Source organism: Eucyclogobius newberryi, unplaced genomic scaffold (genome assembly GCF_026437365.1).
Source record: "Eucyclogobius newberryi isolate DKJ021-1_F unplaced genomic scaffold, fEucNew1.0.hap1 SCAF_7, whole genome shotgun sequence".
NCBI lineage: Eukaryota > Metazoa > Chordata > Actinopteri > Gobiiformes > Gobiidae > Eucyclogobius > Eucyclogobius newberryi.
In genome coordinates this window covers 2,056,514-2,074,808 of record NW_027316389.1, presented here as the reverse complement: position 1 = coordinate 2,074,808, position 18,295 = coordinate 2,056,514, and the positions used below count along the sequence as shown (strand labels likewise).

The window sequence follows — 18,295 nt, the reverse complement described above, 5'->3', positions numbered from 1 at the left end:
TAAGACGTAAGACCCTAGGAACTAAGACCTTAAGGCTGAACCTAAGACGTAAGACCCTAGGAACTAAGACCTTAAGACTGAACCTAAGACGTAAGACCCTAGGAACTAAGACCTAAGACCCTAAGACTGAACCTAAGACGTAAGACCCTAGGAACTAAGACCCTAAGACTGAACCTAAGACGTAAGACCCTAGGAACTAAGACCTTAAGGCTGAACCTAAGACGTAAGACCCTAGGAACTAAGACCTTAAGGCTGAACCTAAGACGTAAGACCCTAGGAACTAAGACCTTAAGAACTAAGACCTAAGACCTTAAGACTCAACCTAAGACGTGAGACCCTAGGAACTAAGACCCTAAGAATTAAGACCTAAGACCCAAGCCACTAAGAACTAAGAACCTAAGACGTAAGACCCTAGGAACTAAGACCTAAGACCCTAAGAACTAAGACCCTTAGACCCAAGACACTAAGAACTAAGACCCCAAGACTGAACCTAAGACGTAAGACCCTAAGAACTAAGACCCCAAGACTGAACCTAAGACGTAAGACCCTAGGAACTAAGACCCTAAGACTGAACCTAAGACGTAAGACACTAAGAACTAAGACCCCAAGACTGAACCTAAGACGTAAGACCCTAAGAACTAAGACCCTAAGACTGAACCTAAGACGTAAGACCCTAGGAACTAAGACCCTAAGAACTAAGACCCTAAGACCAAGTCCAAATCTCCTGCACCACCCCTGATCACCAGCAGAGGGCCGGTGGTTTGTCACATAAAGACTGGTCCTGCTGGGACTGGCTCGCACCACCAGGGGGCCCCACACCACCGCTTGAGAATGACTGAACCTCCCCGTTTCTAAAGCCCGAGTGTAACACGAAGTGAGCGTCCTCCAGGGGGCGCTGTGCTCAGAATGTGACAGTAAAACAACAGCTTTTCATTTATTTTGAAAGAGAAATACAAAGTAACATTTCTGCATTTGCTCCTGAGGAAACCCTGAAGTATCGAGGGTTCTTTTAGACCCGTTTATGGTCATTTTATGGTCCTTTTATGGTCCTTTTAGGTGGTGTTTCAGGTGTAAACAGGCGTGGGACGTGCCCTGCTCCTGAGTCATGTGTGTGGGAGTTTGACTGTTATTTCACAAGAGGAAAAGACACTGAGTCAGCACCAGATCAGCAGCGAGGCTTATACTTCATCACCGGGGCAACCATCAAGGAATATACAAGGAAACACACAGCCTGCTGAAACTTCAACAAGTGACAATGGAAGTACTCAAGTAAAAGTACTGAAATACCCCATTCAAAATATACGTATTTCACACAGAAACAAATACTTTAATATAGAATTTTATTGATCAGTCATTTTATTTTCCATATATTAGTATTTGCTCAAAGCAGTAAAAGTACAGTAAGACTATACTTGTACTGTGTTACTGCGTAGAGGATGCAGTAGTAGTCGTACTACTACTGCATCCTCTACGCAGTAACGTAATCACTAATACTACAACTACTACTAGTAGTTGTAATATTAGTGATGATGAAGATGAGTTTCGGGTTGAGTTGTGTCACGTGACTGTTAGAATGACTGACATACGTGTGTGTCACGCCCCTCCCAAACCGCACGTCCTGCGCATGCGCCCTGCTTCCCCGCAGCCTTTCACCAGCTCTCACCGCGTCGGAGAGAAAAAGTCACGCACGATCTGTTTCTGCGGCTTTTCCCAGACAAACGACGCACACAAACCCGAGACTTAACTTTGAGTCGTTACTTTTACCTTTTTTTTCTGATTTAAACCGCGACGCTTTGCGCAAAAACACATAGATTCCGACACATACAGCTTTCTATGAGGCTCTTCTTTATGTTTTCTAATGTTTTGCATCCAAGTTATGGTCTTAATAATAAATAATCTTGTTTACACATTAAATAAAGGCAATATACGACAAACTGACCCATTATTATTCATAAAATAGAGAAATGTGAAACAAAAATCAACGCGTTTGTCCGTGTGGAGCTTCCTTACTCAAGATGGCAGCCGGATCTGCGCATGCGCGCACAACTTTTGACGCAAATCGGGCAGTGGCAAAGCGCTGATCGTAACTCTCGGTGACTTGCGGCAGTAAAGCGCTTCAAACTTTGATTTTCCGCCTCAAGGACGCGCGCGGCCGCCGCGGTTGAGCCCACGCGGACGCCGAAATGACACGGCGTGGACTTTGACCGCCACTTTTGGCTTTGTCCGTGGGAAAATGAGCCGCGAGCACCTTTGAAAGACTTGTTTTTTTTGGCGCCGCGGAAAGATGGTGGAGTCTCGGCTGCTGCTGTGAGCTAACCGCGGCTAGCTGTGGGTCGCCTCGGCTCTTTCACGCAGAACGGGCAGGAAAAGTGTCTTCATGCGCGGATATTCGCACCTTCGGATCGGGGACAACGGCGCGGACGCGTGAGTACAGCCGCGGGCGCGTGCGGGGCGCGCGGGGAGGCGTGGGACCTGCGGGAGCGCCGTGGGAGCTAATCACGGAGCCCCAAATCACGGTTAGCTTATTGAAGTTAGCGAGAGGTCAGCTGCCATTACACTCTCAGCCAATCACCGCGCGCGCGAGACTTTCCACGGCCTCGACGCGGAACCAGCGCGTGGGAGCAACGGGGAAGTGTCCCGTATGTCCCGCGTGAGCCCGTGGGCTTTTGGAGAGTCGCGTCCTTCAGAGGCTTTAGAGTTTTATCTCGTGTAATCCACATAAACAATGTTATTTGTTGTTTTTGTGCGACTTAAACTTCTATGATTTAATTGTTGAGTCAAAAGTTAAAGTTTAGGGTGAAATTGCTTTACAAAACGACAAAAAGTTGCATTAAAACAAGACAAATGTGATATAATTACACTTTTGATAATGACAAACATGAACAGTTTGTATAATATTTTATGTGACAGAAATATGTCTTTAAACGAGTTCTTTGAGCTTTCAAATGTGAAATGTCTATAAAAATGTCACTTTTAAGCATTTGTATCAAGTTTTACAGCATCAACATTTATAATTACTCTAAAAGATAAAGTTGATCTGCAGTTGTAATAAAAGTAGTTTGAATAGTAATGTATTTAGCGCTTGCACAATCTCATACACATTAAATAAAACATTTAAAGTAATAATAATAGAACAGTTTGAGTCTGATCTTTGCTTTTATATCACGTTTGTAGTTTATCATTTTTATGTTTTTTTATTGAAGATTATGATTTAAATGAGTGAAATACTGACTGAATTTATCCTTTGGTCGATTTAAAACTCTTTATGGGCTTTACTTTAACGATGAATCCGAATAATTAACTAATTGTCTATTAAAACAATTACTTTTTTATAATCACAGTCGTTCTCTGGACTAAACAACTCTTATTTGGTTAAATGTGTTATTATTTGAGTTGAAGCGAGGTTGCCGGGTGACAGCGTCTGGTTTCTAACGCTTGATGTTTCTGCTTTTCTCAGACAAGTTTGGACCAAAACGATGTGGTTGAAGATGGATCCGGAGCAACTGGAGGCGCGATTCAGGTCAGACATTCAGGACTTTAGTGTGACAAAGACTCAAACGTGCGTGGAAAATGTGACTGTAGCTCAACGCGTGATGAAGATGTGGTGCGTTTTTAAACCTCGTGACGTGGAAAGGGTCATTAACAGTATTATTGTCATCACTAACGCAGTATAAATCCTACTTTTACACATTTGGTGTCGTTTGATAAAGTTGAGGCTGATGTTGAGTCATAAACTGAAGCTTTAAAGCCACATTCAGGAACTTCACTGAAAGTAAAACATCCTGAAACGTTTACATTTTTGAGAGCGAAAAGTGTCAAAGTGTAATTTGCGTTATATTTCATAAACACATGTAATATGCGTTATATTTCATAAACACTTCATGTAATATGCTTTATATTTCATAAACACATGTAATATGCGTTATATTTCATAAACACTTCATGTAATATGCTTTATATTTCATAAACACTTCATGTAATATGCTTTATATTTCATAAACACATGTAATATGCTTTATATTTCATAAACACTTCATGTAATATGCTTTATATTTCATAAACACATGTAATATGCTTTATATTTCATAAACACATGTAATATGCGTTATATTTCATAAACACATGTAATATGCTTTATATTTCATAAACACATGTAATATGCGTTATATTTCATAAACACTTCATGTAATATGCTTTATATTTCATAAACACTTCATGTAATATGCTTTATATTTCATAAACACATGTAATATGCTTTATATTTCATAAACACTTCATGTAATATGCTTTATATTTCATAAACACATGTAATATGCTTTATATTTCATAAACACATGTAATATGCTTTATATTTCATAAACACTTCATGTAATATGCTTTATATTTCATAAACACTTCATGTAATATGCTTTATATTTCATAAACACTTCATGTAATATGCTTTATATTTCATAAACACTTCATGTAATATGCTTTATATTTCTTAGACACGTCACTTTAAGTTGTCTCAATGAAAACGAGAACATCAGACTGTGACCGTGTGGTGTTGTTGTTGTAACAACTGTGTTGGAACCGTGTTGTAGCTGTGTGTTGTGTGTTGTAGCCGTGTGTTGTGTGTTGTAGCCGTGTGTTGTAGCCGTGTGTTGTGTATTGTAGCTGTGTGTTGTAGCCGTGTGTTGTAGCCGTGTGTTGTAGCCGTGTGTTGTGTGTTGTAGCCGTGTGTTGTAGCCGTGTGTTGTGTGTTGTAGCCGTGTGTTGTGTGTTGTAGCTGTGTGTTGTGTGTTGTAGCCGTGTGTTGTGTGTTGTAGCCGTGTGTTGTAGCCGTGTGTTGTGTGTTGTAGCCGTGTATTGTGTGTTGTAGCCGTGTGTTGTAGCCGTGTGTTGTAGCCGTGTGTTGTAGCCGTGTGTTGTAGCTGTGTGTTGTGTGTTGTAGCCGTGTGTTGTGTGTTGTAGCCGTGTGTTGTAGCCGTGTGTTGTGTGTTGTAGCCGTGTATTGTGTGTTGTAGCCGTGTGTTGTGTGTTGTAGCCGTGTATTGTGTGTTGTAGCCGTGTGTTGTAGCCGTGTGTTGTAGCTGTGTGTTGTGTGTTGTAGCCGTGTGTTGTGTGTTGTAGCCGTGTGTTGTAGCCGTGTGTTGTGTGTTGTAGCCGTGTATTGTGTGTTGTAGCCGTGTGTTGTAGCCGTGTGTTGTGTGTTGTAGCCGTGTGTTGTGTGTTGTAGCCGTGTGTTGTAGCCGTGTGTTGTAGCTGTGTGTTGTGTGTTGTAGCCGTATGTTGTGTGTTGTAGCCGTGTGTTGTAGCCGTGTGTTGTAGCTGTGTGTTGTGTGTTGTAGCCGTGTGTTGTGTGTTGTAGCCGTGTGTTGTAGCCGTGTGTTGTGTGTTGTAGCCGTGTATTGTGTGTTGTAGCCGTGTGTTGTAGCCGTGTGTTGTGTGTTGTAGCCGTGTGTTGTAGCCGTGTGTTGTAGCCGTGTGTTGTAGCTGTGTGTTGTGTGTTGTAGCCGTGTGTTGTGTGTTGTAGCCGTGTGTTGTAGCCGTGTGTTGTGTGTTGTAGCCGTGTATTGTGTGTTGTAGCCGTGTGTTGTAGCCGTGTGTTGTGTGTTGTAGCCGTGTGTTGTAGCCGTGTGTTGTAGCTGTGTGTTGTGTGTTGTAGCCGTGTGTTGTGTGTTGTAGCCGTGTGTTGTAGCCGTGTGTTGTAGCCGTGTGTTGTGTGTTGTAGCCGTGTATTGTGTGTTGTAGCCGTGTATTGTGTGTTGTAGCCGTGTGTTGTGTGTTGTAGCCGTGTGTTGTAGCCGTGTATTGTGTGTTGTAGCCGTGTATTGTGTGTTGTAGCCGTGTGTTGTGTATTGTAACTGTGTGTTGTGTGTTGTAGCCGTGTGTTGTAGCCGTGTGTTGTAGCCGTGTGTTGTAGCCGTGTGTTGTGTATTGTAACTGTGTGTTGTGTGTTGTAGCTAGGAATATGTACCGCTACGATGGACGATTCGGTTGGACTCGACTACGATGGACTCATTAAAAATCTACCACTCACATTCTATATCCTTTACGTTCTAGAATCTAAACCATCCTAAACCTTCCATAGATCGCGAAATTCACGCTAGAAAAGACGTAAACACTGACATCGCTGTCAATGGCGCACCCGGAGCATCAGCGACGCACGCGTTTTCCCCGGGGCAGAAGTTGAAGCCGGCGCAATGAGTTTAAAGACGCCAGAGACCGAACATTCGGGAAGATCGCGCGTGCGTCGCCGCTTGTGCAGCTCCGTGAGTTACTTTAAGACGTTAAAGGAGCCGGTGGTTGGTTTGGGTGTAAATATTGTAACTTCTCGCTCAGTCAGTAATGCTGGTTTAGTGCTCACAAGTTGTCACTTTATTTCTTGAACAGAGTTGGTTACTGTTGGCCGTAACCATGGTGATGGAACAGGAACATCAGAAACCACCTCGTCTCCTGAGCCCGCTCTTAGCTCCGCCCCAGAAACCGCACACACACACACACACTAGAGACTAGGGTCGCTACAATATGAATGAAATAACTGTTATGTTGTGATGTAGCATTTATTTCAGTGGGTTAATGTGCAATATACATATTTATACATCTAAGTAAATACTAAGTCAAACTAATATTGTTTAATTGCTGGATTCATTAATTGGAGCTTATATTTTGTAATAGTATTTGTATTCTACAGTTGTTAAATATGGTCTTGTGTTTAATGCTGTTAATATGATGTATTGTGTAAAATATTTTCATATTCTATTTTTTGATAGTGCTAAGTTGATTGATTTATAGTGGTTCTAGTTGACTGTTATGCTAGTTTTTGAAGGTTTTTACATGACTTTGATACCAATGGATCTGCAAAATTAAAGAATGTAAATGTATCTAAAGCATTAAACTTCAGGTGTGGGGAACAGCCCAGTCAAACCAGTAACACACTTGACAAACACAGTATCAGCTGAAACAGCTGCCCCAATACCAATACTCAACATGCTCTTGTTCCTCTAGTAAAACACATGAATGTGTGTTAGCTCGTAGCTTGTGATTTGTAAGTTGTAACTTCTGTTAAAAACAGTGAATAAACCAGATAAATTGAGTTTATTTCAGTCTGCAGTTAAGCCTTGTGTTTGATAGAAGTCCTTGTTCAAGTGTCTTCAACTTAATTGAGCCAAGTAGCTTGTGTTATGCTGTTATAACATTATGCAAATATGGCCTGAGTTCAGCCGGACTCATTAGGTCCAGACCTGAACCTAAACCTCTGGATTCGAATCCGGACTTGAACCTGAACGTGGGTTTAGGTCTGCATCCCTAGTTGTAGCCTTGTGTTGTAGCCTTGTGTTGTAGCTGTGTGTTGTAGCCTTGTGTTGTAGCCTTGTGTTGTAGCCGTGTGTTGTGTGTTGTAGCCGTGTGTTGTAGCCTTGTGTTGTAGCTGTGTGTTGTAGCCTTGTGTTGTAGCCGTGTGTTGTAGCCGTGTGTTGTAGCCTTGTGTTGTAGCCTTGTGTTGTAGCCTTGTGTTGTAGCCGTGTGTTGTAGCCGTGTGTTGTAGCCGTGTGTTGTAGCCGTGTGTTGTAGCCGTGTGTTGTAGCCTTGTGTTGTGTGTTGTAGCCTTGTTGTAGCCTTGTGTTGTAGCCGTGTGTTGTAGCCTTGTGTTGTAGCCGTGTGTTGTAGCCTTGTGTTGTAGCCGTGTGTTGTAGCCGTGTGTTGTAGCCGTGTGTTGTAGCCGTGTGTTGTAGCCGTGTGTTGTAGTTGTGTGTTGTAGCCGTGTGTTGTGTGTTGTAGCCGTGTGTTGTGTGTTGTAGCCGTGTGTTGTAGTTGTGTGTTGTAGTTGTGTGTTGTAGCCGTGTGTTGTGTGTTGTAGCCGTGTGTTGTGTGTTGTAGCCGTGTGTTGTGTGTTGTAGCCGTGTTGTGGTTGTGTGTTGTAGCCTTGTGTTGTAGCCTTGTGTTGTAGCCTTGTGTTGTAGCCTTGTGTTGTAGCCGTGTGTTGTAGCCTTGTGTTGTAGCCTTGTGTTGTAGCCGTGTGTTGTAGCCTTGTGTTGTAGCCGTGTGTTGTAGCCGTGTGTTGTAGCCGTGTGTTGTAGCCGTGTGTTGTAGCCGTGTGTTGTAGCCGTGTGTTGTAGCCGTGTGTTGTAGCCGTGTGTTGTAGCCGTGTGTTGTAGCCGTGTGTTGTGTGTTGTAGCCGTGTGTTGTAGTTGTGTGTTGTGTGTTGTAGCCGTGTGTTGTGTGTTGTAGCCGTGTTGTGGTTGTGTGTTGTAGCCTTGTGTTGTAGCCGTGTGTTGTAGCCGTGTGTTGTAGCCGTGTGTTGTAGCCGTGTGTTGTAGCCGTGTGTTGTAGCCGTGTGTTGTAGCCGTGTGTTGTAGCCGTGTGTTGTAGCCGTGTGTTGTAGCCGTGTTTTGTAGTTGTGTGTTGTAGTTGTGTGTTGTAGCCGTGTGTTGTGTGTTGTAGCCGTGTGTTGTGTGTTGTAGCCGTGTGTTGTGTGTTGTAGCCGTGTGTTGTGTGTTGTAGCCGTGTTGTGGTTGTGTGTTGTAGCCGTGTGTTGTAGCCTTGTGTTGTAGCCGTGTGTTGTAGCCTTGTTGTAGCCGTGTGTTGTAGCCTTGTTGTAGCCGTGTGTTGTAGCCGTGTGTTGTAGCCGTGTGTTGTAGCCGTGTGTTGTAGTTGTGTGTTGTAGCCATGTTGTAGCCGTGTTGTGGTTGTGTGTTGTAGCCGTGTGTGGTTGTGTGTTGTAGCCGTTTGTGTGTTGTAACCGTGTGTGGTTGTGTGTTGTAACCGTGTGTGGTTGTGTGTTGTAACCGTGTGTGGTTGTGTGTTGTAGCCGTGTGTGTTTGTCTTGTAACCGTGTGTGGTTGTGTGTTGTAACCGTGTGTGGTTGTGTGTTGTAGCTGTGTGTGTTTGTCTTGTAACCGTGTGTGGTTGTGTGTTGTAACCGTGTGTGGTTGTGTGTTGTAGCTGTGTGTGTTTGTCTTGTAACCGTGTGTGGTTGTGTGTTGCAGACATCAGATGGTGCTGTGAAGAATCATGGGTGGCTGTTTAAGCTGTCCACAGAAAGAGTCCATCCCAGATACTCATCAGAGCAAGTTCAAGGTGAGTCCAGACTTTACTCCTGCTGCGGTCAGAAGCATGAGGCCCGAGAGGAAGCGGTCAGAAGCATGAGGCCCGAGAGGAAGCGGTCAGAAGCATGAGGCCCGAGAGGGAGCGGTCAGAAGCATGAGGCCCGAGAGGGAGCGGTCAGAAGTACGAGGCCCGAGAGGAAGCGGTCAGAAGCATGAGGCCCGAGAGGAAGCGGTCAGAAGCATGAGGCCCGAGAGGAAGCGGTCAGAAGCACGAGGCCCGAGAGGAAGCGGTCAGAAGCACGAGGCCCGAGAGGGAGCGGTCAGAAGCACGAGGCCCGAGAGGAAGCGGTCAGAAGCACGAGGCCCGAGAGGGAGCGGTCAGAAGCACGAGGCCCGAGAGGGAGCGGTCAGAAGCATGAGGCCCGAGAGGGAGCGGTCAGAAGTACGAGGCCCGAGAGGAAGCGGTCAGAAGCATGAGGCCCGAGAGGGAGCGGTCAGAAGTACGAGGCCCAAGAGGAAGCGGTCAGAAGCATGAGGCCCGAGAGGGAGCGGTCAGAAGCATGAGGCCCGAGAGGAAGCGGTCAGAAGCACGAGGCCCGAGAGGAAGCGGTCAGAAGCATGAGGCCCGAGAGGGAGCGGTCAGAAGCATGAGGCCCGAGAGGAAGCGGTCAGAAGCATGAGGCCCGAGAGGAAGCGGTCAGAAGCACGAGGCCCGAGAGGAAGCGGTCAGAAGCACGAGGCCCGAGAGGGAGCGGTCAGAAGTACGAGGCCCGAGAGGAAGCGGTCAGAAGCACGAGGCCCGAGAGGGAGCGGTCAGAAGCATGAGGCCCGAGAGGGAGCGGTCAGAAGTACGAGGCCCGAGAGGAAGCGGTCAGAAGCATGAGGCCCGAGAGGGAGCGGTCAGAAGTACGAGGCCCAAGAGGAAGCGGTCAGAAGCATGAGGCCCGAGAGGGAGCGGTCAGAAGCACGAGGCCCGAGAGGAAGCGGTCAGAAGCATGAGGCCCGAGAGGGAGCGGTCAGAAGCACGAGGCCCGAGAGGGAGCGGTCAGAAGCATGAGGCCCGAGAGGGAGCGGTCAGAAGTACGAGGCCCGAGAGGAAGCGGTCAGAAGCATGAGGCCCGAGAGGGAGCGGTCAGAAGCATGAGGCCCGAGAGGGAGCGGTCAGAAGCATGAGGCCCGAGAGGGAGCGGTCAGAAGCACGAGGCCCGAGAGGGAGCGGTCAGAAGCATGAGGCCCGAGAGGGAGCGGTCAGAAGCATGAGGCCCGAGAGGAAGCGGTCAGAAGCACGAGGCCCGAGAGGAAGCGGTCAGAAGCATGAGGCCCGAGAGGGAGCGGTCAGAAGCAAGAGGCCCGAGAGGAAGCGGTCAGAAGCATGAGGCCCGAGAGGGAGCGGTCAGAAGCATGAGGCCCGAGAGGAAGCGGTCAGAAGCACGAGGCCCGAGAGGAAGCGGTCAGAAGCATGAGGCCCGAGAGGGAGCGGTCAGAAGCACGAGGCCCGAGAGGGAGCGGTCAGAAGCACGAGGCCCGAGAGGGAGCGGTCAGAAGCATGAGGCCCGAGAGGGAGCGGTCAGAAGCACGAGGCCCGAGAGGGAGCGGTCAGAAGCACGAGGCCCGAGAGGAAGCGGTCAGAAGCACGAGGCCCGAGAGGAAGCGGTCAGAAGCACGAGGCCCGAGAGGGAGCGGTCAGAAGCACGAGGCCCGAGAGGGAGCGGTCAGAAGCATGAGGCCCGAGAGGGAGCGGTCAGAAGCACGAGGCCCGAGAGGGAGCGGTCAGAAGCACGAGGCCCGAGAGGGAGCGGTCAGAAGCATGAGGCCCGAGAGGGAGGGGCTTTAGTCCTGCTGAGGTCAGAAGCACGAGGGCCGAGAGGGAGGGGGATTCTTGGAGGCGGAGCTGGAGGCGGAGCAGGAGCTGTGGAAACGCCTCATGTTTGTGCTCTGGGTTTTCAGGTGATAAACGTGGACGACGATGGGAACGAGCTCGGCTGTGGCGTGATGGAGCTGACGGAGGCGGAGCTTGTGCTGCACACTCATCGCCGTGACGACGTGCGGTGGCCGTACCTGTGTTTGCGTCGCTATGGATACGACTCCAACCTGTTCAGCTTCGAGTCGGGCCGGCGCTGCCAAACCGGACAAGGTGAAACACGCCGCCTCTTTAGATCACTCTTACTCCCTCTTACCTCTTATTCACTCTTTATAACACTTATTCACTCTTTATAACACTTATTCACTCTTTAGCACTCTTATTCACTCTTTAGCACTCTTATTCACTCTTTATAACACTTATTCACTCTTTAGCACTCTTATTCACTCTTTAGCACTCTTATTCACTCTTTAGCACTCTTATTCACTCTTTAGAACTCTTATTCACTCTTTATAACACTTATTCACTCTTTAGCACTCTTATTCACTCTTTAGCACTCTTATTCACTCTTTAGAACTCTTATTCACTCTTTAGAACTCTTATTCACTCTTTAGCACTCTTATTCACTCTTTAGCACTCTTATTCACTCTTTAGAACTCTTATTCACTCTTTAGAACTCTTATTCACTCTTTAGCACTCTTATTCACTCTTTATAACACTTATTCACTCTTTATAACACTTATTCACTCTTTATAACACTTATTCACTCTTTAGCACTCTTATTCACTCTTTAGCACTCTTATTCACTCTTTAGAACTCTTATTCACTCTTTATAACACTTATTCACTCTTTAGCACTCTTATTCACTCTTTATAACACTTATTCACTCTTTAGCACTCTTATTCACTCTTTATAACACTTATTCACTCTTTAGCACTCTTATTCACTCTTTATAACACTTATTCACTCTTTAGCACTCTTATTCACTCTTTATAACACTTATTCACTCTTTAGCACTCTTATTCACTCTTTATAACACTTATTCACTCTTTATAACACTTATTCACTCTTTAGCACTCTTATTCACTCTTTATAACACTTATTCACTCTTTAGCACTCTTATTCACTCTTTATAACACTTATTCACTCTTTAGCACTCTTATTCACTCTTTATAACACTTATTCACTCTTTAGCACTCTTATTCACTCTTTATAACACTTATTCACTCTTTAGCACTCTTATTCACTCTTTATAACACTTATTCACTCTTTAGAACTCTTATTCACTCTTTATAACACTTATTCACTCTTTAGCACTCTTATTCACTCTTTATAACACTTATTCACTCTTTATAACACTTATTCACTCTTTAGCACTCTTATTCACTCTTTATAACACTTATTCACTCTTTAGCACTCTTATTCACTCTTTATAACACTTATTCACTCTTTAGCACTCTTATTCACTCTTTTTAACTCTTATTCACTCTTTAGAGCACTCAGTAGTCCTGTGATGAAGATGAAGCGTCTGGGCGGGTGGGGGTCAGGTGGAGGGGTCAGGTGAAGCGTCCAGGTGGAGGGGTCAGGTGAAGCGTCCAGGGGTCAGGTGAAGCGTCCAGGTGGAGGGGTCAGGTGAAGCGTCCAGGGGTCAGGTGAAGCGTCCAGGTGGAGGGGTCAGGTGAAGCGTCCAGGGGTCAGGTGAAGCGTCCAGGTGGAGGGGTCAGGTGAAGCGTCCAGGTGAAGCGTCCAGGGGTCAGGTGAAGCGTCCAGGTGGAGGGGTCAGGTGAAGCGTCCAGGTGAAGCGTCCAGGGGTCAGGTGAAGCGTCCAGGTGGAGGGGTCAGGTGGAGGGGTCAGGTGGAGCGGTCAGGTGAAGCGGTCAGGTGAAGCGTCCAGGGGTCAGGTGAAGCGTCCAGGTGGAGGGGTCAGGTGAAGCGTCCAGGGGGAGGGGTCAGGTGAAGCGTCCAGGTGGAGGGGTCAGGTGGAGGGGTCAGGTGGAGGGGTCAGGTGGAGGGGTCAGGTGAAGCGTCCAGGGGTCAGGTGAAGCGTCCAGGTGGAGGGGTCAGGTGAAGCGTCCAGGGGGAGGGGTCAGGTGAAGCGTCCAGGTGGAGGGGTCAGGTGAAGCGTCCAGGGGTCAGGTGAAGCGTCCAGGTGGAGGGGTCAGGTGAAGCGTCCAGGTGGAGGGGTCAGGTGAAGCGTCCAGGTGGAGGGGTCAGGTGAAGCGTCCAGGTGGAGGGGTCAGGTGAAGCGTCCAGGTGGAGGGGTCAGGTGAAGCGTCCAGGGGTCAGGTGAAGCGTCCAGGTGGAGGGGTCAGGTGAAGCGTCCAGGTGGAGGGGTCAGGTGGAGCGGTCAGGTGGAGCGTCCAGGTGAAGCGTCCAGGGGTCAGGTGAAGCGTCCAGGTGGAGGGGTCAGGTGGAGGGGTCAGGTGAAGCGTCCAGGGGGAGGGGTCAGGTGAAGCGTCCAGGTGGAGGGGTCAGGTGGAGGGGTCAGGTGGAGGGGTCAGGTGGAGGGGTCAGGTGAAGCGTCCAGGGGTCAGGTGAAGCGTCCAGGTGGAGGGGTCAGGTGAAGCGTCCAGGGGGAGGGGTCAGGTGAAGCGTCCAGGTGGAGGGGTCAGGTGAAGCGTCCAGGGGTCAGGTGAAGCGTCCAGGTGGAGGGGTCAGGTGAAGCGTCCAGGTGGAGGGGTCAGGTGAAGCGTCCAGGTGGAGGGGTCAGGTGAAGCGTCCAGGTGGAGGGGTCAGGTGAAGCGTCCAGGTGGAGGGGTCAGGTGAAGCGTCCAGGGGTCAGGTGAAGCGTCCAGGTGGAGGGGTCAGGTGAAGCGTCCAGGTGGAGGGGTCAGGTGGAGCGGTCAGGTGGAGCGTCCAGGTGAAGCGTCCAGGGGTCAGGTGAAGCGTCCAGGTGGAGGGGTCAGGTGGAGCGGTCAGGTGGAGCGTCCGTCTGACTCTGTGTTTGCTCCTCAGGGATCTTTGCGTTCAAATGCGCTCGAGCAGAGGAGATCTTTAACCTCCTGCAGGAGGTGATGCACAGCCACAGCATCAGTGTGGTGGAGGAGGACGTGCACCCGGGTGCGCCCATCCACCAGGGGGCGCCCATCACCCACACTCCAGGTACAGCAGCGTCGCCCCCTGTGGCAAAGAGCCTTATATGGGCGTGGCAGAATAAGGTAGATCAAGTCTTGACTGGTCTGACTCTGGTTCCTCTCAGCTCCGGGATACTCGGTGCCCAACGGCGTCACCCGTCTGCCCTCGCTGGGTGACACGTCTCACCCCTCCACACGGCACCCGTCTGTGGCCAGCACCCGCCTGCCGTCTGTGGGAGAAGAGTCCACGCACCCTCTGCTGGTGTCCGACGACCAGGTCAGTGTCCGACTGTAATGTACATGTCACACACATGTGTCTAATGTACACTACATGTCACACACATGTGTCTAATGTACACTACATGTCACACACATGTGTCTAATGTACACTACATGTCACACACATGTGTCTAATGTACACTACATGTCACACACATGTGTCTAATGTACACTACATGTCACACACATGTGTCTAATGTACACTACATGTCACACACATGTGTCTAATGTACACTACATGTCACACGCATGTGTCTAATGTACACTACATGTCACACATGTGTCTAATGTACACTACATGTCACACACATGTGTCTAATGTACACTACATGTCACACACATGTGTCTAATGTACACTACATGTCACACACATGTGTCTAATGTACACTACATGTCACACGCATGTGTCTAATGTACACTACATGTCACACGCATGTGTCTAATGTACACTACATGTCACACGCATGTGTCTAATGTACACTACATGTCACACACATGTGTCTAATGTACACTACATGTCACACACATGTGTCTAATGTACACTACATGTCACACACATGTGTCTAATGTACACTACATGTCACACACATGTGTCTAATGTACACTACATGTCACACACATGTGTCTAATGTACACTACATGTCACACACATGTGTCTAATGTACACTACATGTCACACGTATGTGTCTAATGTACACTACATGTCACACGCATGTGTCTAATGTACACTACATGTCACACGTATGTGTCTAATGTACACTACATGTCACACACATGTGTCTAATGTACACTACATGTCACACGCATGTGTCTAATGTACACTACATGTCACACACATGTGTCTAATGTACACTACATGTCACACACATGTGTCTAATGTACACTACATGTCACACGCATGTGTCTAATGTACACTACATGTCACACGCATGTGTCTAATGTACACTACATGTCACACGCATGTGTCTAATGTACACTACATGTCACACGCATGTGTCTAATGTACACTACATGTCACACGCATGTGTCTAATGTACACTACATGTCACACGCATGTGTCTAATGTACACTACATGTCACACGCATGTGTCTAATGTACACTACACGTCACACGCATGTGTCTAATGTACACATGTCACAGGCATGTGTCTAATGTACACTACATGTCACACGCATGTGTCTAATGTACACATGTCACAGGCATGTGTCTAATGTACACTACATGTCACACGCATGTGTCTAATGTACACTACATGTCACACGTATGTGTCTAATGTACACTACATGTCACACGCATGTGTCTAATGTACACATGTCACACGCATGTGTCTAATGTACACTACATGTCACAGGCATGTGTCTAATGTACACTACATGTCACACGCATGTGTCTAATGTACACTACATGTCACACGCATGTGTCTAATGTACACTACATGTCACACACATGTGTCTAATGTACACTACATGTCACACGCATGTGTCTAATGTACACTACATGTCACACACATGTGTCTAATGTACACTACATGTCACACACATGTGTCTAATGTACACTACATGTCACACACATGTGTCTAATGTACACTACATGTCACACGCATGTGTCTAATGTACACTACATGTCACACGCATGTGTCTAATGTACACTACATGTCACACACATGTGTCTAATGTACACTACATGTCACACGCATGTGTCTAATGTACACTACATGTCACACACATGTGTCTAATGTACACTACATGTCACACGCATGTGTCTAATGTACACATGTCACACGCATGTGTCTAATGTACACTACATGTCACACACATGTGTCTAATGTACACTACATGTCACACACATGTGTCTAATGTACACTACATGTCACACGCATGTGTCTAATGTACACTACATGTCACACGCATGTGTCTAATGTACACTACATGTCACACGCATGTGTCTAATGTACACTACATGTCACACACATGTGTCTAATGTACACTACATGTCACACGCATGTGTCTAATGTACACTACATGTCACACACGTGTCTAATGTACACTACATGTCACACACATGTGTCTAATGTACACTACATGTCACACGCATGTGTCTAATGTACACTACATGTCACACGCATGTGTCTAATGTACACTACATGTCACACGCATGTGTCTAATGTACACTACATGTCACAGGCATGTGTCTAATGTACACTACATGTCACAGGCATGTGCACAAACACGCGCCCTAGGGGCCCAGACAGAGGGTCAGGGACAGACAAACTTTATCCTCATAATTTGAACTGTGTATACTGAGTATTACAGTTCTAATATTGAATCAAAGTATAATGTGTAGTGTTTACAGTAGTGTTTGCAGTAGTGTGCAGTATAGTATGCAGTATAATGTGTAGTATGTTGTATGTACCTTCAGTAACCCCGCCCCTCTCTTCAGGTGCACACGTATGTGAACACGACTGGTCTGGAGGGACAGTCCAGTTCTCCCACAGTCGTCACTCCCCTGGACAGTCCCACATCTCCCCCCTGTCCTCCCACACCCCCTCCTCCTCCCCGGGCCCCTCCCGTGGCCTCCACACCCCCTGCTGTGCCCGCGGAGCCCGCTGCGCCGGCCCCGGAGCCCTCGGTGCAGGTGGAGGGCTCTGCCGTGCGCTTCGTCCTGGGGCCGACGCCGGTGCAGCGACAGCAGATGCAGCAGCAGAAACACAAGGACCAAACAGAGACTGTCAAACAGGACAAGGACCAATCAGAGAGCACTAAGACAGAGGAGGCGGGGCCTCAGCCCAACGGTTCCACCTCCTGCACCCCATGCCGTCAGAGACCGCCGCCCCTGACCCCCGACCCCAACATAAATAACTCCGCTCTGCGGCGCCCGGTGCTGCTGGACTACGGGAACCTGCCGCCGGTTTGGGAAGTGCGAAGTCAAGTCGCCGACGAGCCGCCGACGCCAAGCGCTCTGAACGGCTTCAGCTGCGCGCCGCACAGCGCTCTCTACAGCGCAGCGCCGCTCAGCGCGCTCTCGCACAGCGGGCACGGGCACTACTACGTGAACACTGAGAACGTGACGGCGCCGCTGAGCGCTCACGTGGCTCTGCGCTCGCGGCGTCCCATTGACACGCCCACTGTCTTTAACTTTGACTTCAGGCGCCCCCTGGAGGGCCAGACGCTGAACTACGTGGAGGTGGAGACAGACCTGAACCACAGCCCGGCCTCGCCGCGCACGCCCACCTCGCCCGCGCCCGGCACGCGCAGAACCGAGCTGTACGCACTCATCGACATCGAGCGCACGGCCGCCATGTCGTCTCTGCAGAAAGCACGGCCCAAAGACGACGGGACAGCCCGAAAGACTCGCCACAACAGCACCGAGCTGCCCACCAAGACCACGGCCTGAACCCGGGGCCGCGGCCCGGACCTGGACCACGGCCCGGGGCCGTGGCTTGAACCCGGACCCTGGACCGGGACTACAGCCAGAGCAAAGACCATTGAAGCAGGTCTGGGCCGGGGCGTGGTCTAATAACTTGAGATGGGAGCTGCAGTTTTTACACTTCACCTCCAGGGGGCAGAGCGCTGGAGTTAAACACCAAACCAAGCACATGAGGAAAGTAAGAGTTCTGGTACTAAAACCTGACAGTGGAAATGTAATGGGAGCGTCTCGTTCTGTCGGTGAAGTGTCCAAGGGCGTGTCCGGGGGCGTGTCCAAGGGCGTGTCCTTCTCGATGTGGTTAAAGGTACTCGACAGTATTAATAGTGATCATTCCAATTATATCTTTTATACTCACGCTGCTGTATCACGGTACAAGACTCGCCACAATAAATGTCTCATTTTTATTTGTACTTCGGAAAAAAGCATGAGTTTTTGTCTTTTATTTGTGAAAAACAATGTTTTGCCTTTTTAAAGGACGATAAATGTCACGGGATCGCACACTATTACATGTGTATAAGCCTAAACACACTATTACATGGTGTATAAGTCTAAACATATTATTACATGTGTATAAGTCTAAACACACTATTACATGGTGTATAAGTCTAAACACACTATTACATGG

The 18,295-nt window shown here is 48.1% G+C and overlaps 1 protein-coding gene across 1 annotated transcript; it reads left to right on the top strand.

The window, feature by feature from the left end:
* Positions 1-2,050: 2,050 nt before the first annotated feature.
* Positions 2,051-18,059, top strand: LOC140349060 (fibroblast growth factor receptor substrate 2-like). The gene is made up of 7 exons (XM_072435271.1): positions 2,051-2,424; positions 3,458-3,520; positions 8,970-9,060; positions 10,977-11,163; positions 13,846-13,992; positions 14,090-14,241; positions 16,684-18,059. The coding sequence occupies exons 3-7, from the start codon at positions 8,995-8,997 to the stop codon at positions 17,635-17,637; spliced, it is 1,506 nt and encodes a 501-aa protein (XP_072291372.1). The 5' UTR covers positions 2,051-2,424; positions 3,458-3,520; positions 8,970-8,994; the 3' UTR covers positions 17,638-18,059.
* Positions 18,060-18,295: the final 236 nt, after the last annotated feature.